Source organism: Salmo salar, chromosome 28 (genome assembly GCF_965601325.2).
Source record: "Salmo salar chromosome 28, fSalSal1, whole genome shotgun sequence".
NCBI classification, from domain to species: domain Eukaryota; kingdom Metazoa; phylum Chordata; class Actinopteri; order Salmoniformes; family Salmonidae; genus Salmo; species Salmo salar.
Window position 1 is genome coordinate 28,698,091 of NC_138318.1, and position 26,549 is coordinate 28,724,639.

At 42.0% G+C, this 26,549-nt stretch overlaps 1 protein-coding gene across 1 annotated transcript in view; it reads right to left on the bottom strand.

Annotated features, from left to right (window-relative positions):
• Nucleotides 1–209: 209 nt before the first annotated feature.
• st3gal7 (ST3 beta-galactoside alpha-2,3-sialyltransferase 7) overlaps nucleotides 210–26,549 on the bottom strand; it is a 117,335-nt gene continuing 90,995 nt past the window's right edge. The window contains exons 7-8 of the mRNA XM_045710061.2: nucleotides 800–949; nucleotides 210–613 (exon numbers count right to left, since the gene is read on the bottom strand). Of these exons, the coding sequence (XP_045566017.1) occupies nucleotides 527–613; nucleotides 800–949 (237 nt within the window). The 3' untranslated portion in view covers nucleotides 210–526. The remainder of the gene's footprint in view (nucleotides 614–799; nucleotides 950–26,549) is intronic.

A 26,549-nucleotide genomic window follows, 5' to 3' on the forward strand; every position in this document is an offset into this window, starting at 1 on the left:
ATTAGTTAATAGACCAATAACAAAGAGAGTTCCAAACCTCTGCCAATAACAGCTAGTTTTCAGTTTTCCCCTCCCCACTCAGACCACTCCCAGACAGTCCTAGCTAAATTCTTTCTTGAGAAATGTTTTTTTGCCCATTTTTATTTAAATCTATTACAGTAAGGTACTTAACCGTTACCCAGAAATGATTTGATATTGATATACAAACAGCTGCTTTGGGAATTTAATATATAATAATTACATATGACATTTAGCAGACACCTTTATCCAAAGCGACTTACAGTAATGGGTGCATACATTTTTATAGTGCATAATACAGTATATAATAATAGTACATTTTTCAACTAAGCCTTGATTGGTTGAATCATCATGGTAGGAAAAGGAACCAGGGGTTGTTAATAAAGGTCGCTGTTTCGAATCCCCGAGCCGGCAAGGTGGAAAAATCTGCCGTTCTGCCCTTGAGCAAGGCAGTTAACCTCAAACCACAACTGCTAGAACAGGGTTCATCCCTGGTACTGTCTCTTTGTCACAGCGCCCCTGTGAGGTCAGTCAAGACACCTGCAGCCACTAGCTCTCTGAGGAAGAGTTTCTCAGCGCTCACATCATGTACCACCTGGACAAAGACAATCAATACAGGAAGATACTTAAGAGACTTTCATTTGAAAAATATATATAATTCAAAAGTGCTTCTCTGACCTGGACCGTACTAGTAGCACAAGCTAACAAATATTTTTATGGGAACAGCAAACAATCAGCGTTTGTCATTCTCTCTCCACTGCTCTTATATACTGTAGTGTACCTGGGCCTTGATGGCGTCCACACATAGACTCTCATAGTAGTGTAGTCTGGCACCGGGATGCTGCAGCTCATAACCAAACCCTGCCAGGCTCACCTCATCACACAGCTGTAGGGCCATCACCACCGCACTGGCACCTAACGTAGGAACCAACTAGAAGAGAAGACAGGATGGTAATTAAGTGTTTATTAAAACTTCATTGAGATAGGGGGCAGCATTGGGAAGTTTTGATGAAAAGCGTGCCCAAAGTAAACTGCCTGTTACTCAGGCCCAGAAGCTGGGATATGCATATAATTGGTAGATTTTGATAAAAAAACACTCAAAAGTTTCCAAAACGGTTAAAATAATGTCTGTGAGTATAACAGAACTCATATGGCAGGCAAAAACCTGAGAAAAATCCAACCAGAAGTGGGAAATCTGAGGTTTGTAGTTTTTTTAAGTGATTGCATATCCAATATCCTGTGTCTGTGGGGTCAGATTGCACTTCCTAAGGCTTCCAGTACATGTCAACAGTCTTTAGAAGTTGTTTCAGGCTTGTATTGTGAAAGGGGATCGAATAAGAGCTGTTTCAACAAGTGGTCAAGCTGAAAGACATTAGTTTAGTCTCGCGCGTGGCCGTGAGCGTGACGCTCGTTCTCTTTCCTTTCTAATGACAACGGAATTGTCCGGTTGGAATATTATTGAAGATTTATGATAAAAACATCCTAAAGATTGACTATATACATCGTTTGACATGTTTCTACTAACTTTAATGGAACTTTTTTGACTTTTCGTCTGGACTTTGTGCCCGCGCTTTGTGCATTTGGATTACTGGACTAAACGCGTGAACAAAAAGGAGGTATTTGGACATAAAGATGAACTTTATCGAACAAAACAAACATTTATTGTCTAACATGGAGCCTTTTTGAAATCTGACACAGAGGCTGGATTAACAATACATTTATCTTTAATCCTATGTATAACACTTGTGTCTTTCATCAATGTTTATGATGAGTATTTCTGTAATTTGATGTGGCTCTCTGGAATTTCACCGGATGTTTGTTTGAGACAATGCATTTCTGAACATAACGCACCAATTTCAAATGAGGTTTTTGGACATAAAGATGAACTTTATCGAACAAAACACACATTTATTGTCTAACATGAAGTCCTGGGAGTGCCATCCATTGAAGATCATCAAAGGTTAGTGATTTATTTTAATGCTATTTCTGACTTTTGTGACAACTCTCCTTCTTTGGAAAATGGCTGTATGGCTTTCTGTGGCTAGGTGATCGAAATTCCATCATTTGGTGTTTTGTTGATGGTGGTGGAAAACACTGTCGATGGTGCCGCTGCAGAATCTCCTGTAAGTGTTCAATTGGGTTGAGATCTGGTGACTGAGATGGCCATGGCATATGGTTTACATCGTTTTCATGCTAATCAAACCATTCATTGTAATCTTATAGGGGCATAGCCATGGTAGCTAAAATAATGGAAAAAACAATGGCCTGCACAGCGTTTTTATACATGATCCTAAGCATGATGGGATGCTAATTGCTTAATTAACTTAGGAACCACACCTGTATGTAAGCACCTGCATTCAATATACTTTGTATCCCAAATTTACTCAGGTGTTTCCATTATTTTGGCAGTTACCTGTAGGTCCTTTAAAATTATTCGTAACCTTCCTCTGTTGCTGTGTGTATCAGTAGTATTAACCTTCCTCTGTTGCTGTGTATATCAGTAGTACTAAACTTCCTCTGTTGCTGTGTGAATCAGTAATTCAAACCTTCCTCTGTTGCTGTGTGTATCAGTAGTACTAACCTTCCTCTGTTGCTGTGTGTATCAGTAGTAGTAACCTTCCTCTGTTGCTGTGTGTATCAGTAGTACTAACCTTCCCCTGTTGCTGTGTGTATCAGTAGTAGTAACCTTCCTCTGTTTCTGTGTGTATCAGTAGTAGTAACCTTCCTCTGTTGCTGTGTGTATCAGTAGTACTAACCTTCCTCTGTTGCTGTGTGTATCAGTAGTAGTAACCTTCCTGTGTTGCTGTATCAGTAGTATTAACCTTCCTCTGTTGTTGTGTGTATCAGTAGTAGTAACCTTCCTCTGTTGTTGTGTGTATCAGTAGTACTAACCTTCCTCTGTTGCTGTGTGTATCAGTAGTAGTAACCTTCCTCTGTTGCTTTGTGTATCAGTAGTACTAACCTTCCTCTGTTGCTGTGTGTATCAGTAGTAGTAACCTTCCTCTGTTGCTGTGTGTATCAGTAGTACTAACCTTCCTCTGTTGCTGTGTGTATCAGTAGTAGTAACCTTCCTCTGTTGCTGTGTGTATCAGTAGTAACCTTCCTCTGTTGCTGTGTGTATCAGTACTAACCTTCCTCTGTTGCTGTGTGTATCAGTAGTAACCTTCCTCTGTTGCTGTGTGTATCAGTAGTAATAACCTTCCTCTGTTGCTGTGTGTATCAGTAGTAGTAACCTTCCTCTGTTGCTGTGTGTATCAGTAGTAGTAACCTTCCTCTGTTGCTGTGTGTATCAGTAGTACTAACCTTCCTCTGTTGCTGTGTGTATCAGTAGTAACCATCCTCTGTTGCTGTGTGTATCAGTAGTAGTAACCTTCCTCTGTTGCTGTGTGTATCAGTACTAACCTTCCTCTGTTGCTGTGTGTATCAGTAGTAGTAACCTTGCTCTGTTGCTGTGTGCATCAGTAGTACTAACCTTCCTCTGTTGCTGTGTGTATCAGTAGTAACCTTCCTCTGTTGCTGTGTGTATCAGTAGTAGTAACCTTCCTCTGTTGCTGTGTGTATCAGTAGTAGTAAACTTCCTCTGTTGCTGTGTGTATCAGTAGTAGTAACCTTCCTCTGTTGCTTTGTGTATCAGTAGTAATAACCTTCCTCTGTTGCTGTGTGTATCAGTAGTAGTAACTTTCCTCTGTTGCTGTGTGTATAAGTAGTAGTAAACATCCTCTGTTGCTGTGTGTATCAGTAGTAGTAACCTTCCTCTGTTGCTGTGTGTATCAGTAGTACTAACCTTCCTCTGTTGCTGTGTGTATCAGTAGTACTAACCTTCCTCTGTTGCTGTGTGTATCAGTAGTAGTAACCTTCCTCTGTTGCTGTGTGTATCAGCAGTAGTAACCTTCCTCTGTTGCTGTGTGTATCAGTAGTAGTAACCTTCCTCTGTTGCTGTGTGTATCAGTAGTAGTAACCTTCCTCTGTTGCTGTGTGTATCAGTACTAGTAACCTTCCTCTGTTGCTGTATCAGTAGTAGTAACCTTCCTCTGTTGCTGTGTGTATCAGTAGTAGTAACCTTCCTATGTTGCTGTGTGTATCAGTAGTAGTAACCTTCCTCTGTTGCTGTGTGTATCAGTACTAGTAACCTTCCTCTGTTTCTGTGTGTATCAGTAGTAGTAACCTTCCTCTGTTGCTGTGTGTATCAGTAGTACTAACCTTCCTCTGTTGCTGTGTGTATCAGTAGTAGTAACCTTCCTATGTTGCTGTGTGTATCAGTAGTAGTAACCTTCCTCTGTTGCTGTGTGTATCAGTACTAGTAACCTTCCTCTGTTTCTGTGTGTATCAGTAGTAGTAACCTTCCTCTGTTGCTGTGTGTATCAGTAGTACTAACCTTCCTCTGTTGCTGTGTGTATCAGTAGTAGTAACCTTCCTGTGTTGCTGTATCAGTAGTATTAACCTTCCTCTGTTGTTGTGTGTATCAGTAGTAGTAACCTTCCTCTGTTGCTGTGTGTATCAGTAGTAGTAACCTTCCTCTGTTGCTTTGTGTATCAGTAGTACTAACCTTCCTCTGTTGCTGTGTGTATCAGTAGTAGTAACCTTCCTCTGTTGCTGTGTGTATCAGTAGTACTAACCTTCCTCTGTTGCTGTGTGTATCAGTAGTAGTAACCTTCCTCTGTTGATGTGTGTATCAGTAGTAACCTTCCTCTGTTGCTGTGTGTATCAGTACTAACCTTCCTCTGTTGCTGTGTGTATCAGTAGTAACCTTCCTCTGTTGCTGTGTGTATCAGTAGTAATAACCTTCCTCTGTTGCTGTGTGTATCAGTAGTAGTAACCTTCCTCTGTTGCTGTGTGTATCAGTAGTAGTAACCTTCCTCTGTTGCTGTGTGTATCAGTAGTACTAACCTTCCTCTGTTGCTGTGTGTATCAGTAGTAACCATCCTCTGTTGCTGTGTGTATCAGTAGTAGTAACCTTCCTCTGTTGCTGTGTGTATCAGTACTAACCTTCCTCTGTTGCTGTGTGTATCAGTAGTAGTAACCTTGCTCTGTTGCTGTGTGCATCAGTAGTACTAACCTTCCTCTGTTGCTGTGTGTATCAGTAGTAACCTTCCTCTGTTGCTGTGTGTATCAGTAGTAGTAACCTTCCTCTGTTGCTGTGTGTATCAGTAGTAGTAAACTTCCTCTGTTGCTGTGTGTATCAGTAGTAGTAACCTTCCTCTGTTGCTTTGTGTATCAGTAGTAATAACCTTCCTCTGTTGCTGTGTGTATCAGTAGTAGTAACTTTCCTCTGTTGCTGTGTGTATAAGTAGTAGTAAACATCCTCTGTTGCTGTGTGTATCAGTAGTAGTAACCTTCCTCTGTTGCTGTGTGTATCAGTAGTACTAACCTTCCTCTGTTGCTGTGTGTATCAGTAGTACTAACCTTCCTCTGTTGCTGTGTGTATCAGTAGTAGTAACCTTCCTCTGTTGCTGTGTGTATCAGCAGTAGTAACCTTCCTCTGTTGCTGTGTGTATCAGTAGTAGTAACCTTCCTCTTTTGCTGTGTGTATCAGTAGTAGTAACCTTCCTCTGTTGCTGTGTGTATCAGTACTAGTAACCTTCCTCTGTTGCTGTATCAGTAGTAGTAACCTTCCTCTGTTGCTGTGTGTATCAGTAGTAGTAACCTTCCTATGTTGCTGTGTGTATCAGTAGTAGTAACCTTCCTCTGTTGCTGTGTGTATCAGTACTAGTAACCTTCCTCTGTTTCTGTGTGTATCAGTAGTAGTAACCTTCCTCTGTTGCTGTGTGTATCAGTAGTACTAACCTTCCTCTGTTGCTGTGTGTATCAGTAGTAGTAACCTTCCTATGTTGCTGTGTGTATCAGTAGTACTAACCTTCCTCTGTTGCTGTGTGTATCAGTAGTAGTAACCTTCCTCTGTTTCTGTGTGTATCAGTAGTAGTAACCTTCCTCTGTTGCTGTGTGTATCAGTAGTACTAACCTTCCTCTGTTGCTGTGTGTATCAGTAGTAGTAACCTTCCTCTGTTGCTGTAGCAGTAGTATTAACCTTCCTCTGTTGTTGTGTGTATCAGTAGTAGTAACCTTCCTCTGTTGTTGTGTGTATCAGTAGTACTAACCTTCCTCTGTTGCTGTGTGTATCAGTAGTAGTAACCTTCCTCTGTTGCTTTGTGTATCAGTAGTACTAACCTTCCTCTGTTGCTGTGTGTATCAGTAGTAGTAACCTTCCTCTGTTGCTGTGTGTATCAGTAGTACTAACCTTCCTCTTTTGCTGTGTGAATCAGTAGTAGTAACCTTCCTCTGTTGCTGTGTGTATCAGTAGTAGTAACCTTCCTCTGTTGCTGTGTGTATCAGTAGTACTAACCTTCCTCTGTTGCTGTGTGTATCAGTAGTAGTAACCTTCCTCTGTTGCTGTGTGTATCAGTAGTAACGTTCCTCTGTTGCTGTGTGTATCAGTACTAACCTTCCTCTGTTGCTGTGTGTATCAGTAGTAACCTTCCTCTGTTGCTGTGTGTATCAGTAGTACTAACCTTCCTCTGTTGCTGTGTGTATCAGTAGTAGTAACCTTCCTCTGTTGCTGTGTGTATCAGTAGTAACCTTCCTCTGTTGCTGTGTGTATCAGTACTAACCTTCCTCTGTTGCTGTGTGTATCAGTAGTAACCTTCCTCTGTTGCTGTGTGTATCAGTAGTAATAACCTTCCTCTGTTGCTGTGTGTATCAGTAGTAGTAACCTTCCTCTGTTGCTGTGTGTATCAGTAGTAGTAACCTTCCTCTGTTGCTGTGTGTATCAGTAGTACTAACCTTCCTCTGTTGCTGTGTGTATCAGTAGTAACCTTCCTCTGTTGCTGTGTGTATCAGTAGTAGTAACATTCCTCTGTTGCTGTGTGTATCAGTACTAACCTTCCTCTGTTGCTGTGTGTATCAGTAGTAGTAACCTTGCTCTGTTGCTGTGTGCATCAGTAGTACTAACCTTCCTCTGTTGCTGTGTGTATCAGTAGTAACCTTCCTCTGTTGCTGTGTGTATCAGTAGTAGTAACCTTCGTCTGTTGCTGTGTGTATCAGTAGTAGTAAACTTCCTCTGTTGCTGTGTGTATCAGTACTAGTAACCTTCCTCTGTTGCTGTGTGTATCAGTAGTAGTAACCTTCCTCTGTTGCTTTGTGTATCAGTAGTAATAACCTTCCTCTGTTGCTGTGTGTATCAGTAGTAGTAACCTTCCTCTGTTGCTGTGTGTATAAGTAGTAGTAAACTTCCTCTGTTGCTGTGTGTATCAGTAGTAGTAACCTTCCTCTGTTGCTGTGTGTATCAGTAGTACTAACCTTCCTCTGTTGCTGTGTGTATCAGTAGTACTAACCTTCCTCTGTTGCTGTGTGTATCAGTAGTAGTAACCTTCCTCTGTTGCTGTGTGTATCAGCAGTAGTAACCCTCCTCTGTTGCTGTGTGTATCAGTAGTAGTAACCTTCCTCTGTTGCTGTGTGTATCAGTAGTAGTAACCTTCCTCTGTTGCTGTGTGTATCAGTACTAGTAACCTTCCTCTGTTGCTGTGTCAGTAGTAGTAACCTTCCTCTGTTGCTGTGTGTATCAGTAGTAGTAACCTTCCTATGTTGCTGTGTGTATCAGTAGTAGTAACCTTCCTCTGTTGCTGTGTGTATCAGTACTAGTAACCTTCCTCTGTTTCTGTGTGTATCAGTAGTAGTAACCTTCCTCTGTTGCTGTGTGTATCAGTAGTACTAACCTTCCTCTGTTGCTGTGTGTATCAGTAGTAGTAACCTTCCTATGTTGCTGTGTGTATCAGTAGTACTAACCTTCCTCTGTTGCTGTGTGTATCAGTAGTAGTAACCTTCCTCTGTTTCTGTGTGTATCAGTAGTAGTAACCTTCCTCTGTTGCTGTGTGTATCAGTAGTACTAACCTTCCTCTGTTGCTGTGTGTATCAGTAGTAGTAACCTTCCTCTGTTGCTGTAGCAGTAGTATTAACCTTCCTCTGTTGTTGTGTGTATCAGTAGTAGTAACCTTCCTCTGTTGTTGTGTGTATCAGTAGTACTAACCTTCCTCTGTTGCTGTGTGTATCAGTAGTAGTAACCTTCCTCTGTTGCTTTGTGTATCAGTAGTACTAACCTTCCTCTGTTGCTGTGTGTATCAGTAGTAGTAACCTTCCTCTGTTGCTGTGTGTATCAGTAGTACGAACCTTCCTCTTTTGCTGTGTGAATCAGAAGTAGTAACCTTCCTCTGTTGCTGTGTGTATCAGTAGTAGTAACCTTCCTCTGTTGCTGTGTGTATCAGTAGTACTAACCTTCCTCTGTTGCTGTGTGTATCAGTAGTAGTAACCTTCCTCTGTTGCTGTGTGTATCAGTAGTAACCTTCCTCTGTTGCTGTGTGTATCAGTACTAACCTTCCTCTGTTGCTGTGTGTATCAGTAGTAACCTTCCTCTGTTGCTGTGTGTATCAGTAGTAATAACCTTCCTCTGTTGCTGTGTGTATCAGTAGTAGTAACCTTCCTCTGTTGCTGTGTGTATCAGTAGTAGTAACCTTCCTCTGTTGCTGTGTGTATCAGTAGTACTAACCTTCCTCTGTTGCTGTGTGTATCAGTAGTAACCTTCCTCTGTTGCTGTGTGTATCAGTAGTAGTAACCTTCCTCTGTTGCTGTGTGTATCAGTACTAACCTTCCTCTGTTGCTGTGTGTATCAGTAGTAGTAACCTTGCTCTGTTGCTGTGTGCATCAGTAGTACTAACCTTCCTCTGTTGCTGTGTGTATCAGTAGTAACCTTCCTCTGTTGCTGTGTGTATCAGTAGTAGTAATCTTCCTCTGTTGCTGTTTTTATCAGTAGTAGTAAACTTCCTCTGTTGCTGTGTGTATCAGTAGTAGTAACCTTCCTCTGTTGCTTTGTGTATCAGTAGTAATAACCTTCCTCTGTTGCTGTGTGTATCAGTAGTAGTAACCTTCCTCTGTTGCTGTGTGTATAAGTAGTAGTAAACTTCCTCTGTTGCTATGTGTATCACTAGTAGTAACCTTCCTCTGTTGCTGTGTGTATCAGTAGTACTAACCTTCCTCTGTTGCTGTGTGTATCAGTAGTACTAACCTTCCTCTGTTGCTGTGTGTATCAGTAGTAGTAACCTTCCTCTGTTGCTGTGTGTATCAGCAGTAGTAACCTTCCTCTGTTGCTGTGTGTATCAGTAGTAGTAACCTTCCTCTGTTGCTGTGTGTATCAGTAGTAGTAACCTTCCTCTGTTGCTGTGTGTATCAGTACTAGTAACCTTCCTCTGTTGCTGTATCAGTAGTAGTAACCTTCCTCTGTTGCTGTGTGTATCAGTAGTAGTAACCTTCCTATGTTGCTGTGTGTATCAGTAGTAGTAACCTTCCTCTGTTGCTGTGTGTATCAGTAGTACTAACCTTCCTCTGTTGCTGTGTGTATCAGTAGTAACCTTCCTCTGTTGCTGTGTGTATCAGTAGTAGTAACCTTCCTCTGTTGCTGTGTGTATCAGTACTAACCTTCCTCTGTTGCTGTGTGTATCAGTAGTAGTAACCTTGCTCTGTTGCTGTGTGCATCAGTAGTACTAACCTTCCTCTGTTGCTGTGTGTATCAGTAGTAACCTTCCTCTGTTGCTGTGTGTATCAGTAGTAGTAACCTTCCTCTGTTGCTGTTTTTATCAGTAGTAGTAAACTTCCTCTGTTGCTGTGTGTATCAGTAGTAGTAACCTTCCTCTGTTGCTTTGTGTATCAGTAGTAATAACCTTCCTCTGTTGCTGTGTGTATCAGTAGTAGTAACCTTCCTCTGTTGCTGTGTGTATAAGTAGTAGTAAACTTCCTCTGTTGCTATGTGTATCAGTAGTAGTAACCTTCCTCTGTTGCTGTGTGTATCAGTAGTACTAACCTTCCTCTGTTGCTGTGTGTATCAGTAGTACTAACCTTCCTCTGTTGCTGTGTGTATCAGTAGTAGTAACCTTCCTCTGTTGCTGTGTGTATCAGCAGTAGTAACCTTCCTCTGTTGCTGTGTGTATCAGTAGTAGTAACCTTCCTCTGTTGCTGTGTGTATCAGCAGTAGTAACCTTCCTCTGTTGCTGTGTGTATCAGTACTAGTAACCTTCCTCTGTTGCTGTATCAGTAGTAGTAACCTTCCTCTGTTGCTGTGTGTATCAGTAGTAGTAACCTTCCTATGTTGCTGTGTGTATCAGTAGTAGTAACCTTCCTCTGTTGCTGTGTGTATCAGTACTAGTAACCTTCCTCTGTTGCTGTGTGTATCAGTAGTACTAACCTTCCTCTGTTGCTGTGTGTATCAGTAGTAGTAACTTTCCTCTCTTGCTGTGTGTATCAGTAGTAGTAACCTTCCTCTGTTGCTGTGTGTATCAGTAGTACTAACCTTCCTCTGTTGCTGTGTGTATCAGTAGTAGTAACCTTCCTCTGTTACTGTATCAGTAGTATTAACCTTCCTCTGTTGTTGTGTGTATCAGTAGTAGTAACCTTCCTCTGTTGTTGTGTGTATCAGTAGTACTAACCTTCCTCTGTTGCTGTGTGTATCAGTAGTAGTAACCTTCCTCTGTTGCTTTGTGTATCAGTAGTACTAACCTTCCTCTGTTGCTGTGTGTATCAGTAGTAGTAACCTTCCTCTGTTGCTGTGTGTATCATTAGTACTAACCTTCCTCTTTTGCTGTGTGTATCAGTAGTAGTAACCTTCCTCTGTTGCTGTGTGTATCAGTAGTACTAACCTTCCTCTGTTGCTGTGTGTATCAGTAGTACTAACCTTCCTCTGTTGCTGTGTGTATCAGTAGTAGTAACCTTCCTCTGTTGCTGTCTGTATCAGTAGTAACCTTCCTCTGTTGCTGTGTGTATCAGTAGTAATAACCTTCCTCTGTTGCTGTGTGTATCAGTAGTAACCTTCCTCTGTTGCTGTGTGTATCAGTAGTAGTAACCTTCCTCTGTTGCTGTGTGTATCAGTAGTAGCAACCTTCCTCTGTTGCTGTGTGTATCAGTAGTAGTAACCTTCCTCTGTTGCTGTGTGTATAAGTAGTTGTAACCTTCCTCTGTTGCTTTGTGTATCAGTATTAACCTTCCTCTGTTGCTGTGTGTATCAGTAGTAGTAACCTTCCTCTGTTGCTGTCTGTATCAGTAGTACTAACCTTCCTCTGTTGCTGTCTGTATGAGTAGTACTAACCTTCCTCTGTTGCTGTGTGTATCAGTAGTACTAACCTTCCTCTGTTGCTGTGTGTATCAGTAGTGCTAACCTTCCTCTGTTGCTGTGTGTATCAGTAGTAGTAACCTTCCTCTGTTGCTGTGTGTATCAGTAGTAGTAACCTTCCTCTGTTGCTGTGTGTATCAGTAGTAGTAACCTTCCTCTGTTGCTGTGTGTATCAGTACTAGTAACCTTCCTCTGTTGCTGTATCAGTAGTAGTAACCTTCCTCTGTTGTTGTGTGTATCAGTAGTAGTAACCTTCCTCTGTTGCTGTGTGTATAAGTAGTAGTAACCTTCCTCTGTTGCTGTGTGTATCAGTACTAACCTTCCTCTGTTGCTGTGAGTATCAGTAGTAGTAACCTTCCTCTGTTGCTGTGTGTATCAGTACTAACCTTCCTCTGTTGCTGTGTGTATCAGTAGTAGTAACCTTCCTCTGTTGCTGTGTGTATCAGTAGTAGTAACCTTCCTCTGTTGCTGTGTGTATCAGTAGTAGTAACCTTCCTCTGTTTCTGTGTGTATCAGTAGTAGTAACCTTCCTCTGTTGCTGTGTGTATCAGTAGTACTAACCTTCCTCTGTTGCTGTGTGTATCAGTAGTAGTAACCTTCCTCTGTTTCTGTGTGTATCAGTAGTAGTAACCTTCCTCTGTTGCTGTGTGTATCAGTAGTACTAACCTTCCTCTGTTGCTGTGTGTATCAGTAGTAGTAACCTTCCTCTGTTGCTGTAGCAGTAGTATTAACCTTCCTCTGTTGTTGTGTGTATCAGTAGTAGTAACCTTCCTCTGTTGTTGTGTGTATCAGTAGTACTAACCTTCCTCTGTTGCTGTGTGTATCAGTAGTAGTAACCTTCCTCTGTTGCTTTGTGTATCAGTAGTACTAACCTTCCTCTGTTGCTGTGTGTATCAGTAGTAGTAACCTTCCTCTGTTGCTGTGTGTATCAGTAGTACTAACCTTCCTCTTTTGCTGTGTGAATCAGTAGTAGTAACCTTCCTCTGTTGCTGTGTGTATCAGTAGTAGTAACCTTCCTCTGTTGCTGTGTGTATCAGTAGTACTAACCTTCCTCTGTTGCTGTGTGTATCAGTAGTAGTAACCTTCCTCTGTTGCTGTGTGTATCAGTAGTAACCTTCCTCTGTTGCTGTGTGTATCAGTACTAACCTTTCTCTGTTGCTGTGTGTATCAGTAGTAACCTTCCTCTGTTGCTGTGTGTATCAGTAGTACTAACCTTCCTCTGTTGCTGTGTGTATCAGTAGTAGTAACCTTCCTCTGTTGCTGTGTGTATCAGTAGTAACCTTCCTCTGTTGCTGTGTGTATCAGTACTAACCTTCCTCTGTTGCTGTGTGTATCAGTAGTAACCTTCCTCTGTTGCTGTGTGTATCAGTAGTAATAACCTTCCTCTGTTGCTGTGTGTATCAGTAGTAGTAACCTTCCTCTGTTGCTGTGTGTATCAGTAGTAGTAACCTTCCTCTGTTGCTGTGTGTATCAGTAGTACTAACCTTCCTCTGTTGCTGTGTGTATCAGTAGTAACCTTCCTCTGTTGCTGTGTGTATCAGTAGTAGTAACATTCCTCTGTTGCTGTGTGTATCAGTACTAACCTTCCTCAGTTGCTGTGTGTATCAGTAGTAGTAACCTTGCTCTGTTGCTGTGTGCATCAGTAGTACTAACCTTCCTCTGTTGCTGTGTGTATCAGTAGTAACCTTCCACTGTTGCTGTGTGTATCAGTAGTAGTAACCTTCGTCTGTTGCTGTGTGTATCAGTAGTAGTAAACTTCCTCTGTTGCTGTGTGTATCAGTAGTAGTAACCTTCCTCTGTTGCTTTGTGTATCAGTAGTAATAACCTTCCTCTGTTGCTGTGTGTATCAGTAGTAGTAACCTTCCTCTGTTGCTGTGTGTATAAGTAGTAGTAAACTTCCTCTGTTGCTGTGTGTATCAGTAGTAGTAACCTTCCTCTGTTGCTGTGTGTATCAGTAGTACTAACCTTCCTCTGTTGCTGTGTGTATCAGTAGTACTAACCTTCCTCTGTTGCTGTGTGTATCAGTAGTAGTAACCTTCCTCTGTTGCTGTGTGTATCAGCAGTAGTAACCTTCCTCTGTTGCTGTGTGTATCAGTAGTAGTAACCTTCCTCTGTTGCTGTGTGTATCAGTAGTAGTAACCTTCCTCTGTTGCTGTGTGTATCAGTACTAGTAACCTTCCTCTGTTGCTGTATCAGTAGTAGTAACCTTCCTCTGTTGCTGTGTGTATCAGTAGTAGTAACCTTCCTATGTTGCTGTGTGTATCAGTAGTAGTAACCTTCCTCTGTTGCTGTGTGTATCAGTAGTAGTAACCTTCCTCTGTTTCTGTGTGTATCAGTAGTAGTAACCTTCCTCTGTTGCTGTGTGTATCAGTAGTACTAACCTTCCTATGTTGCTGTGTGTATCAGTAGTAGTAACCTTCCTCTGTTGCTGTAGCAGTAGTATTAACCTTCCTCTGTTGTTGTGTGTATCAGTAGTAGTAACCTTCCTCTGTTGTTGTGTGTATCAGTAGTACTAACCTTCCTCTGTTGCTGTGTGTATCAGTAGTAGTAACCTTCCTCTGTTGCTTTGTGTATCAGTAGTACTAACCTTCCTCTGTTGCTGTGTGTATCAGTAGTAGTAACCTTCCTCTGTTGCTGTGTGTATCAGTAGTACTAACCTTCCTCTTTTGCTGTGTGAATCAGTAGTAGTAACCTTCCTCTGTTGCTGTGTGTATCAGTAGTAGTAACCTTCCTCTGTTGCTGTGTGTATCAGTAGTACTAACCTTCCTCTGTTGCTGTGTGTATCAGTAGTAGTAACCTTCCTCTGTTGCTGTGTGTATCAGTAGTAACCTTCCTCTGTTGCTGTGTGTATCAGTACTAACCTTCCTCTGTTGCTGTGTGTATCAGTAGTAACCTTCCTCTGTTGCTGTGTGTATCAGTAGTAATAACCTTCCTCTGTTGCTGTGTGTATCAGTAGTAGTAACCTTCCTCTGTTGCTGTGTGTATCAGTAGTAGTAACCTTCCTCTGTTGCTGTGTGTATCAGTAGTACTAACCTTCCTCTGTTGCTGTGTGTATCAGTAGTAAACTTCCTCTGTTGCTGTGTGTATCAGTAGTAGTAACCTTCCTCTGTTGCTGTGTGTATCAGTACTAACCTTCCTCTGTTGCTGTGTGTATCAGTAGTAGTAACCTTGCTCTGTTGCTGTGTGCATCAGTAGTACTAACCTTCCTCTGTTGCTGTGTGTATCAGTAGTAGTAACCTTCCTCTGTTGCTGTGTGTATCAGTAGTAGTAACCTTCCTCTGTTGCTGTGTGTATCAGCAGTAGTAACCTTCCTCTGTTGCTGTGTGTATCAGTAGTAGTAACCTTCCTCTGTTGCTGTGTGTATCAGTAGTAGTAACCTTCCTCTGTTGCTGTGTGTATCAGTACTAGTAACCTTCCTCTGTTGCTGTATCAGTAGTAGTAACCTTCCTCTGTTGCTGTGTGTATCAGTAGTAGTAACCTTCCTATGTTGCTGTGTGTATCAGTAGTAGTAACCTTCCTCTGTTGCTGTGTGTATCAGTATTAGTAACCTTCCTCTGTTTCTGTGTGTATCAGTAGTAGTAACCTTCCTCTGTTGCTGTGTGTATCAGTAGTACTAACCTTCCTCTGTTGCTGTGTGTATCAGTAGTAGTAACCTTCCTCTGTTGCTGTAGCAGTAGTATTAACCTTCCTCTGTTGTTGTGTGTATCAGAAGTAGTAACCTTCCTCTGTTGTTGTGTGTATCAGTAGTACTAACCTTCCTCTGTTGCTGTGTGTATCAGTAGTAGTAACCTTCCTCTGTTGCTTTGTGTATCAGTAGTACTAACCTTCCTCTGTTGCTGTGTGTATCAGTAGTAGTAACCTTCCTCTGTTGCTGTGTGTATCAGTAGTACTAACCTTCCTCTTTTGCTGTGTGAATCAGTAGTAGTAACCTTCCTCTGTTGCTGTGTGTATCAGTAGTAGTAACCTTCCTCTGTTGCTGTGTGTATCAGTAGTACTAACCTTCCTCTGTTGCTGTGTGTATCAGTATTAGTAACCTTCCTCTGTTGCTGTGTGTATCAGTAGTAACCTTCCTCTGTTGCTGTGTGTATCAGTACTAACCTTCCTCTGTTGCTGTGTGTATCAGTAGTAACCTTCCTCTGTTGCTGTGTGTATCAGTAGTAATAACCTTCCTCTGTTGCTGTGTGTATCAGTAGTAGTAACCTTCCTCTGTTGCTGTGTGTATCAGTAGTAGTAACCTTCCTCTGTTGCTGTGTGTATCAGTAGTACTAACCTTCCTCTGTTGCTGTGTGTATCAGTAGTAAACTTCCTCTGTTGCTGTGTGTATCAGTAGTAGTAACCTTCCTCTGTTGCTGTGTGTATCAGTACTAACCTTCCTCTGTTGCTGTGTGTATCAGTAGTAGTAACCTTGCTCTGTTGCTGTGTGCATCAGTAGTACTAACCTTCCTCTGTTGCTGTGTGTATCAGTAGTAGTAACCTTCCTCTGTTGCTGTGTGTATCAGTAGTAGTAACCTTCCTCTGTTGCTGTGTGTATCAGTAGTAACCTTCCTCTGTTGCTGTGTGTATCAGTAGTAACCTTCCTCTGTTGCTGTGTGTATCAGTAGTACTAACCTTCCTCTGTTGCTGTGTGCATCAGTAGTACTAACCTTCCTCTGTTGCTGTCTGTATCAGTAGTAACCTTCCTCTGTTGCTGTGTGTATCAGTAGTAGTAACCTTCCTCTGTTGCTGTTTTTATCAGTAGTAGTAAACTTCCTCTGTTGCTGTGTGTATCAGTAGTAGTAACCTTCCTCTGTTGCTTTGTGTATCAGTAGTAATAACCTTCCTCTGTTGCTGTGTGTATCAGTAGTAGTAACCTTCCTCTGTTGCTGTGTGTATAAGTAGTAGTAAACTTCCTCTGTTGCTATGTGTATCAGTAGTAGTAACCTTCCTCTGTTGCTGTGTGTATCAGTAGTACTAACCTTCCTCTGTTGCTGTGTGTATCAGTAGTACTAACCTTCCTCTGTTGCTGTGTGTATCAGTAGTAGTAACCTTCCTCTGTTGCTGTGTGTATCAGCAGTAGTAACCTTCCTCTGTTGCTGTGTGTATCAGTAGTAGTAACCTTCCTCTGTTGCTGTGTGTATCAGTAGTAGTAACCTTCCTCTGTTGCTGTGTGTATCAGTAGTACTAACCTTCCTCTTTTGCTGTGTGAATCAGTAGTAGTAACCTTCCTCTGTTGCTGTGTGTATCAGTAGTAGTAACCTTCCTCTGTTGCTGTGTGTATCAGTAGTACTAACCTTCCTCTGTTGCTGTGTGTATCAGTAGTAGTAACCTTCCTCTGTTGCTGTGTGTATCAGTAGTAACCTTCCTCTGTTGCTGTGTGTATCAGTACTAACCTTCCTCTGTTGCTGTGTGTATCAGTAGTAACCTTCCTCTGTTGCTGTGTGTATCAGTAGTACTAACCTTCCTCTGTTGCTGTGTGTATCAGTAGTAGTAACCTTCCTCTGTTGCTGTGTGTATCAGTAGTAACCTTCCTCTGTTGCTGTGTGTATCAGTACTAACCTTCCTCTGTTGCTGTGTGTATCAGTAGTAACCTTCCTCTGTTGCTGTGTGTATCAGTAGTAATAACCTTCCTCTGTTGCTGTGTGTATCAGTAGTACTAACCTTCCTCTGTTGCTGTGTGTATCAGTAGTAGTAACCTTCCTCTGTTGCTGTAGCAGTAGTATTAACCTTCCTCTGTTGTTGTGTGTATCAGTAGTAGTAACCTTCCTCTGTTGTTGTGTGTATCAGTAGTACTAACCTTCCTCTGTTGCTGTGTGTATCAGTAGTAGTAACCTTCCTCTGTTGCTTTGTGTATCAGTAGTACTAACCTTCCTCTGTTGCTGTGTGTATCAGTAGTAGTAACCTTCCTCTGTTGCTGTGTGTATCAGTAGTACTAACCTTCCTCTTTTGCTGTGTGAATCAGTAGTAGTAACCTTCCTCTGTTGCTGTGTGTATCAGTAGTAGTAACCTTCCTCTGTTGCTGTGTGTATCAGTAGTACTAACCTTCCTCTGTTGCTGTGTGTATCAGTAGCGTAACCTTCCTCTGTTGCTGTGTGTATCAGTAGTACTAACCTTCCTCTGTTGCTGTGTGTATCAGTAGTACTAACCTTCCTCTGTTGCTGTGTGTATCAGTAGTACTTACCTTCCTCTGTTGCTGTGTGTATCAGTAGTACTAACCTTCCTCTGTTGCTGTGTGTATCAGTAGTAGTAACCTTCCTCTGTTGCTGTGTGTATCAGTAGTACTAACCTTCCTCTGTTGCTGTGTGTATCAGTAGTAGTAACCTTCCTCTGTTGCTGTGTGTATCAGTAGTAACCTTCCTCTGTTGCTGTGTGTATCAGTAGTAACCTTCCTCTGTTGCTGTGTGTATCAGTACTAACCTTCCTCTGTTGCTGTGTGTATCAGTACTAACCTTCCTCTGTTGCTGTGTGTATCAGTACTAACCTTCCTCTGTTGCTGTGTGTATCAGTACTAACCTTCCTCTGTTGCTGTGTGTATCAGTAGTAGTAACCTTCCTCTGTTGCTGTGTGTATCAGCAGTAGTAACCTTCCTCTGTTGCTGTGTGTATCAGTAGTAGTAACCTTCCTCTGTTGCTGTGTGTATCAGTAGTAGTAACCTTCCTCTGTTGCTGTGTGTATCAGTACTAGTAACCTTCCTCTGTTGCTGTATCAGTAGTAGTAACCTTCCTCTGTTGCTGTGTGTATCAGTAGTAGTAACCTTCCTCTGTTGCTGTGTGTATCAGTAGTACTAACCTTCCTCTTTTGCTGTGTGAATCAGTAGTAGTAACCTTCCTCTGTTGCTGTGTGTATCAGTAGTAGTAACCTTCCTCTGTTGCTGTGTGTATCAGTAGTACTAACCTTCCTCTGTTGCTGTGTGTATCAGTAGTAGTAACCTTCCTCTGTTGCTGTGTGTATCAGTAGTAACCTTCCTCTGTTGCTGTGTGTATCAGTACTAACCTTCCTCTGTTGCTGTGTGTATCAGTAGTAACCTTCCTCTGTTGCTGTGTGTATCAGTAGTACTAACCTTCCTCTGTTGCTGTGTGTATCAGTAGTAGTAACCTTCCTCTGTTGCTGTGTGTATCAGTAGTAACCTTCCTCTGTTGCTGTGTGTATCAGTACTAACCTTCCTCTGTTGCTGTGTGTATCAGTAGTAACCTTCCTCTGTTGCTGTGTGTATCAGTAGTAATAACCTTCCTCTGTTGCTGTGTGTATCAGTAGTAGTAACCTTCCTCTGTTGCTGTGTGTATCAGTAGTACTAACCTTCCTCTGTTGCTGTGTGTATCAGTAGTACTAACCTTCCTCTGTTGCTGTGTGTATCAGTAGTAACCTTCCTCTGTTGCTGTGTGTATCAGTAGTAGTAACATTCCTCTGTTGCTGTGTGTATCAGTACTAACCTTCCTCAGTTGCTGTGTGTATCAGTAGTAGTAACCTTGCTCTGTTGCTGTGTGCATCAGTAGTACTAACCTTCCTCTGTTGCTGTGTGTATCAGTAGTAACCTTCCTCTGTTGCTGTGTGTATCAGTAGTAGTAACCTTCGTCTGTTGCTGTGTGTATCAGTAGTAGTAAACTTCCTCTGTTGCTGTGTGTATCAGTAGTAGTAACCTTCCTCTGTTGCTTTGTGTATCAGTAGTAAAAACCTTCCTCTGTTGCTGTGTGTATCAGTAGTAGTAACCTTCCTCTGTTGCTGTGTGTATAAGTAGTAGTAAACTTCCTCTGTTGCTGTGTGTATCAGTAGTAGTAACCTTCCTCTGTTGCTGTGTGTATCAGTAGTACTAACCTTCCTCTGTTGCTGTGTGTATCAGTAGTACTAACCTTCCTCTGTTGCTGTGTGTATCAGTAGTAGTAACCTTCCTCTGTTGCTGTGTGTATCAGCAGTAGTAACCTTCCTCTGTTGCTGTGTGTATCAGTAGTAGTAACCTTCCTCTGTTGCTGTGTGTATCAGTAGTAGTAACCTTCCTCTGTTGCTGTGTGTATCAGTACTAGTAACCTTCCTCTGTTGCTGTATCAGTAGTAGTAACCTTCCTCTGTTGCTGTGTGTATCAGTAGTAGTAACCTTCCTATGTTGCTGTGTGTATCAGTAGTAGTAACCTTCCTCTGTTGCTGTGTGTATCAGTAGTAGTAACCTTCCTCTGTTTCTGTGTGTATCAGTAGTAGTAACCTTCCTCTGTTGCTGTGTGTATCAGTAGTACTAACCTTCCTATGTTGCTGTGTGTATCAGTAGTAGTAACCTTCCTCTGTTGTTGTGTGTATCAGTAGTAGTAACCTTCCTCTGTTGCTGTGTGTATCAGTAGTAGTAACCTTCCTCTGTTGCTTTGTGTATCAGTAGTACTAACCTTCCTCTGTTGCTGTGTGTATCAGTAGTAGTAACCTTCCTCTGTTGCTGTGTGTATCAGTAGTACTAACCTTCCTCTTTTGCTGTGTGAATCAGTAGTAGTAACCTTCCTCTGTTGCTGTGTGTATCAGTAGTAGTAACCTTCCTCTGTTGCTGTGTGTATCAGTAGTACTAACCTTCCTCTGTTGCTGTGTGTATCAGTAGTAGTAACCTTCCTCTGTTGCTGTGTGTATCAGTAGTAACCTTCCTCTGTTGCTGTGTGTATCAGTACTAACCTTCCTCTGTTGCTGTGTGTATCAGTAGTAACCTTCCTCTGTTGCTGTGTGTATCAGTAGTAGTAACATTCCTCTGTTGCTGTGTGTATCAGTACTAACCTTCCTCAGTTGCTGTGTGTATCAGTAGTAGTAACCTTGCTCTGTTGCTGTGTGCATCAGTAGTACTAACCTTCCTCTGTTGCTGTGTGTATCAGTAGTAACCTTCCTCTGTTGCTGTGTGTATCAGTAGTAGTAACCTTCGTCTGTTGCTGTGTGTATCAGTAGTAGTAAACTTCCTCTGTTGCTGTGTGTATCAGTAGTAGTAACCTTCCTCTGTTGCTTTGTGTATCAGTAGTAAAAACCTTCCTCTGTTGCTGTGTGTATCAGTAGTAGTAACCTTCCTCTGTTGCTGTGTGTATAAGTAGTAGTAAACTTCCTCTGTTGCTGTGTGTATCAGTAGTAGTAACCTTCCTCTGTTGCTGTGTGTATCAGTAGTACTAACCTTCCTCTGTTGCTGTGTGTATCAGTAGTACTAACCTTCCTCTGTTGCTGTGTGTATCAGTAGTAGTAACCTTCCTCTGTTGCTGTGTGTATCAGCAGTAGTAACCTTCCTCTGTTGCTGTGTGTATCAGTAGTAGTAACCTTCCTCTGTTGCTGTGTGTATCAGTAGTAGTAACCTTCCTCTGTTGCTGTGTGTATCAGTACTAGTAACCTTCCTCTGTTGCTGTATCAGTAGTAGTAACCTTCCTCTGTTGCTGTGTGTATCAGTAGTAGTAACCTTCCTATGTTGCTGTGTGTATCAGTAGTAGTAACCTTCCTCTGTTGCTGTGTGTATCAGTAGTAGTAACCTTCCTCTGTTTCTGTGTGTATCAGTAGTAGTAACCTTCCTCTGTTGCTGTGTGTATCAGTAGTACTAACCTTCCTATGTTGCTGTGTGTATCAGTAGTAGTAACCTTCCTCTGTTGCTGTAGCAGTAGTATTAACCTTCCTCTGTTGTTGTGTGTATCAGTAGTAGTAACCTTCCTCTGTTGTTGTGTGTATCAGTAGTACTAACCTTCCTCTGTTGCTGTGTGTATCAGTAGTAGTAACCTTCCTCTGTTGCTTTGTGTATCAGTAGTACTAACCTTCCTCTGTTGCTGTGTGTATCAGTAGTAGTAACCTTCCTCTGTTGCTGTGTGTATCAGTAGTACTAACCTTCCTCTTTTGCTGTGTGAATCAGTAGTAGTAACCTTCCTCTGTTGCTGTGTGTATCAGTAGTAGTAACCTTCCTCTGTTGCTGTGTGTATCAGTAGTACTAACCTTCCTCTGTTGCTGTGTGTATCAGTAGTAGTAACCTTCCTCTGTTGCTGTGTGTATCAGTAGTAACCTTCCTCTGTTGCTGTGTGTATCAGTACTAACCTTCCTCTGTTGCTGTGTGTATCAGTAGTAACCTTCCTCTGTTGCTGTGTGTATCAGTAGTAATAACCTTCCCTCTGTTGCTGTGTGTATCAGTAGTAGTAACCTTCCTCTGTTGCTGTGTGTATCAGTAGTAGTAACCTTCCTCTGTTGCTGTGTGTATCAGTAGTACTAACCTTCCTCTGTTGCTGTGTGTATCAGTAGTAAACTTCCTCTGTTGCTGTGTGTATCAGTAGTAGTAACCTTCCTCTGTTGCTGTGTGTATCAGTACTAACCTTCCTCTGTTGCTGTGTGTATCAGTAGTAGTAACCTTGCTCTGTTGCTGTGTGCATCAGTAGTACTAACCTTCCTCTGTTGCTGTGTGTATCAGTAGTAGTAACCTTCCTCTGTTGCTGTGTGTATCAGTAGTAGTAACCTTCCTCTGTTGCTGTGTGTATCAGCAGTAGTAACCTTCCTCTGTTGCTGTGTGTATCAGTAGTAGTAACCTTCCTCTGTTGCTGTGTGTATCAGTAGTAGTAACCTTCCTCTGTTGCTGTGTGTATCAGTACTAGTAACCTTCCTCTGTTGCTGTATCAGTAGTAGTAACCTTCCTCTGTTGCTGTGTGTATCAGTAGTAGTAACCTTCCTATGTTGCTGTGTGTATCAGTAGTAGTAACCTTCCTCTGTTGCTGTGTGTATCAGTATTAGTAACCTTCCTCTGTTTCTGTGTGTATCAGTAGTAGTAACCTTCCTCTGTTGCTGTGTGTATCAGTAGTACTAACCTTCCTCTGTTGCTGTGTGTATCAGTAGTAGTAACCTTCCTCTGTTGCTGTAGCAGTAGTATTAACCTTCCTCTGTTGTTGTGTGTATCAGAAGTAGTAACCTTCCTCTGTTGTTGTGTGTATCAGTAGTACTAACCTTCCTCTGTTGCTGTGTGTATCAGTAGTAGTAACCTTCCTCTGTTGCTTTGTGTATCAGTAGTACTAACCTTCCTCTGTTGCTGTGTGTATCAGTAGTAGTAACCTTCCTCTGTTGCTGTGTGTATCAGTAGTACTAACCTTCCTCTTTTGCTGTGTGAATCAGTAGTAGTAACCTTCCTCTGTTGCTGTGTGTATCAGTAGTAGTAACCTTCCTCTGTTGCTGTGTGTATCAGTAGTACTAACCTTCCTCTGTTGCTGTGTGTATCAGTATTAGTAACCTTCCTCTGTTGCTGTGTGTATCAGTAGTAACCTTCCTCTGTTGCTGTGTGTATCAGTACTAACCTTCCTCTGTTGCTGTGTGTATCAGTAGTAACCTTCCTCTGTTGCTGTGTGTATCAGTAGTAGTAACCTTCCTCTGTTGCTGTGTGTATCAGTAGTAGTAACCTTCCTCTGTTGCTGTGTGTATCAGTAGTAGTAACCTTCCTCTGTTGCTGTGTGTATCAGTAGTAATAACCTTCCTCTGTTGCTGTGTGTATCAGTAGTAGTAACCTTCCTCTGTTGCTGTGTGTATCAGTAGTAGTAACCTTCCTCTGTTGCTGTGTGTATCAGTAGTACTAACCTTCCTCTGTTGCTGTGTGTATCAGTAGTAAACTTCCTCTGTTGCTGTGTGTATCAGTAGTAATAACCTTCCTCTGTTGCTGTGTGTATCAGTACTAACCTTCCTCTGTTGCTGTGTGTATCAGTAGTAGTAACCTTGCTCTGTTGCTGTGTGCATCAGTAGTAGTAACCTTCCTCTGTTGCTGTGTGTATCAGTAGTAGTAACCTTCCTCTGTTGCTGTGTGTATCAGTACTAGTAACCTTCCTCTGTTGCTGTATCAGTAGTAGTAACCTTCCTCTGTTGCTGTGTGTATCAGTAGTAGTAACCTTCCTATGTTGCTGTGTGTATCAGTAGTAGTAACCTTCCTCTGTTGCTGTGTGTATCAGTAGTAGTAACCTTCCTCTGTTTCTGTGTGTATCAGTAGTAGTAACCTTCCTCTGTTGCTGTGTGTATCAGTAGTACTAACCTTCCTATGTTGCTGTGTGTATCAGTAGTAGTAACCTTCCTCTGTTGCTGTAGCAGTAGTATTAACCTTCCTCTGTTGTTGTGTGTATCAGTAGTAGTAACCTTCCTCTGTTGTTGTGTGTATCAGTAGTACTAACCTTCCTCTGTTGCTGTGTGTATCAGTAGTAGTAACCTTCCTCTGTTGCTTTGTGTATCAGTAGTACTAACCTTCCTCTGTTGCTGTGTGTATCAGTAGTAGTAACCTTCCTCTGTTGCTGTGTGTATCAGTAGTACTAACCTTCCTCTTTTGCTGTGTGAATCAGTAGTAGTAACCTTCCTCTGTTGCTGTGTGTATCAGTAGTAGTAACCTTCCTCTGTTGCTGTGTGTATCAGTAGTACTAACCTTCCTCTGTTGCTGTGTGTATCAGTAGTAGTAACCTTCCTCTGTTGCTGTGTGTATCAGTAGTAACCTTCCTCTGTTGCTGTGTGTATCAGTACTAACCTTCCTCTGTTGCTGTGTGTATCAGTAGTAACCTTCCTCTGTTGCTGTGTGTATCAGTAGTAATAACCTTCCCTCTGTTGCTGTGTGTATCAGTAGTAGTAACCTTCCTCTGTTGCTGTGTGTATCAGTAGTAGTAACCTTCCTCTGTTGCTGTGTGTATCAGTAGTACTAACCTTCCTCTGTTGCTGTGTGTATCAGTAGTAAACTTCCTCTGTTGCTGTGTGTATCAGTAGTAGTAACCTTCCTCTGTTGCTGTGTGTATCAGTACTAACCTTCCTCTGTTGCTGTGTGTATCAGTAGTAGTAACCTTGCTCTGTTGCTGTGTGCATCAGTAGTACTAACCTTCCTCTGTTGCTGTGTGTATCAGTAGTAGTAACCTTCCTCTGTTGCTGTGTGTATCAGTAGTAGTAACCTTCCTCTGTTGCTGTGTGTATCAGCAGTAGTAACCTTCCTCTGTTGCTGTGTGTATCAGTAGTAGTAACCTTCCTCTGTTGCTGTGTGTATCAGTAGTAGTAACCTTCCTCTGTTGCTGTGTGTATCAGTACTAGTAACCTTCCTCTGTTGCTGTATCAGTAGTAGTAACCTTCCTCTGTTGCTGTGTGTATCAGTAGTAGTAACCTTCCTATGTTGCTGTGTGTATCAGTAGTAGTAACCTTCCTCTGTTGCTGTGTGTATCAGTATTAGTAACCTTCCTCTGTTTCTGTGTGTATCAGTAGTAGTAACCTTCCTCTGTTGCTGTGTGTATCAGTAGTACTAACCTTCCTCTGTTGCTGTGTGTATCAGTAGTAGTAACCTTCCTCTGTTGCTGTAGCAGTAGTATTAACCTTCCTCTGTTGTTGTGTGTATCAGAAGTAGTAACCTTCCTCTGTTGTTGTGTGTATCAGTAGTACTAACCTTCCTCTGTTGCTGTGTGTATCAGTAGTAGTAACCTTCCTCTGTTGCTTTGTGTATCAGTAGTACTAACCTTCCTCTGTTGCTGTGTGTATCAGTAGTAGTAACCTTCCTCTGTTGCTGTGTGTATCAGTAGTACTAACCTTCCTCTTTTGCTGTGTGAATCAGTAGTAGTAACCTTCCTCTGTTGCTGTGTGTATCAGTAGTAGTAACCTTCCTCTGTTGCTGTGTGTATCAGTAGTACTAACCTTCCTCTGTTGCTGTGTGTATCAGTATTAGTAACCTTCCTCTGTTGCTGTGTGTATCAGTAGTAACCTTCCTCTGTTGCTGTGTGTATCAGTACTAACCTTCCTCTGTTGCTGTGTGTATCAGTAGTAACCTTCCTCTGTTGCTGTGTGTATCAGTAGTAGTAACCTTCCTCTGTTGCTGTGTGTATCAGTAGTAGTAACCTTCCTCTGTTGCTGTGTGTATCAGTAGTAGTAACCTTCCTCTGTTGCTGTGTGTATCAGTAGTAATAACCTTCCTCTGTTGCTGTGTGTATCAGTAGTAGTAACCTTCCTCTGTTGCTGTGTGTATCAGTAGTAGTAACCTTCCTCTGTTGCTGTGTGTATCAGTAGTACTAACCTTCCTCTGTTGCTGTGTGTATCAGTAGTAAACTTCCTCTGTTGCTGTGTGTATCAGTAGTAATAACCTTCCTCTGTTGCTGTGTGTATCAGTACTAACCTTCCTCTGTTGCTGTGTGTATCAGTAGTAGTAACCTTGCTCTGTTGCTGTGTGCATCAGTAGTACTAACCTTCCTCTGTTGCTGTGTGTATCAGTAGTAGTAACCTTCCTCTGTTGCTGTGTGTATCAGTAGTAGTAACCTTCCTCTGTTGCTGTGTGTATCAGTAGTAACCTTCCTCTGTTGCTGTGTGTATCAGTAGTAGTAACCTTCCTCTGTTGCTGTGTGTATCAGTAGTACTAACCTTCCTCTGTTGCTGTGTGCATCAGTAGTACTAACCTTCCTCTGTTGCTGTCTGTATCAGTAGTAACCTTCCTCTGTTGCTGTGTGTATCAGTAGTAGTAACCTTCCTCTGTTGCTGTTTTTATCAGTAGTAGTAAACTTCCTCTGTTGCTGTGTGTATCAGTAGTAGTAACCTTCCTCTGTTGCTTTGTGTATCAGTAGTAATAACCTTCCTCTGTTGCTGTGTGTATCAGTAGTAGTAACCTTCCTCTGTTGCTGTGTGTATAAGTAGTAGTAAACTTCCTCTGTTGCTATGTGTATCAGTAGTAGTAACCTTCCTCTGTTGCTGTGTGTATCAGTAGTACTAACCTTCCTCTGTTGCTGTGTGTATCAGTAGTACTAACCTTCCTCTGTTGCTGTGTGTATCAGTAGTAGTAACCTTCCTCTGTTGCTGTGTGTATCAGCAGTAGTAACCTTCCTCTGTTGCTGTGTGTATCAGTAGTAGTAACCTTCCTCTGTTGCTGTGTGTATCAGTAGTAGTAACCTTCCTCTGTTGCTGTGTGTATCAGTAGTACTAACCTTCCTCTTTTGCTGTGTGAATCAGTAGTAGTAACCTTCCTCTGTTGCTGTGTGTATCAGTAGTAGTAACCTTCCTCTGTTGCTGTGTGTATCAGTAGTACTAACCTTCCTCTGTTGCTGTGTGTATCAGTAGTAGTAACCTTCCTCTGTTGCTGTGTGTATCAGTAGTAACCTTCCTCTGTTGCTGTGTGTATCAGTACTAACCTTCCTCTGTTGCTGTGTGTATCAGTAGTAACCTTCCTCTGTTGCTGTGTGTATCAGTAGTACTAACCTTCCTCTGTTGCTGTGTGTATCAGTAGTAGTAACCTTCCTCTGTTGCTGTGTGTATCAGTAGTAACCTTCCTCTGTTGCTGTGTGTATCAGTACTAACCTTCCTCTGTTGCTGTGTGTATCAGTAGTAACCTTCCTCTGTTGCTGTGTGTATCAGTAGTAATAACCTTCCTCTGTTGCTGTGTGTATCAGTAGTACTAACCTTCCTCTGTTGCTGTGTGTATCAGTAGTAGTAACCTTCCTCTGTTGCTGTAGCAGTAGTATTAA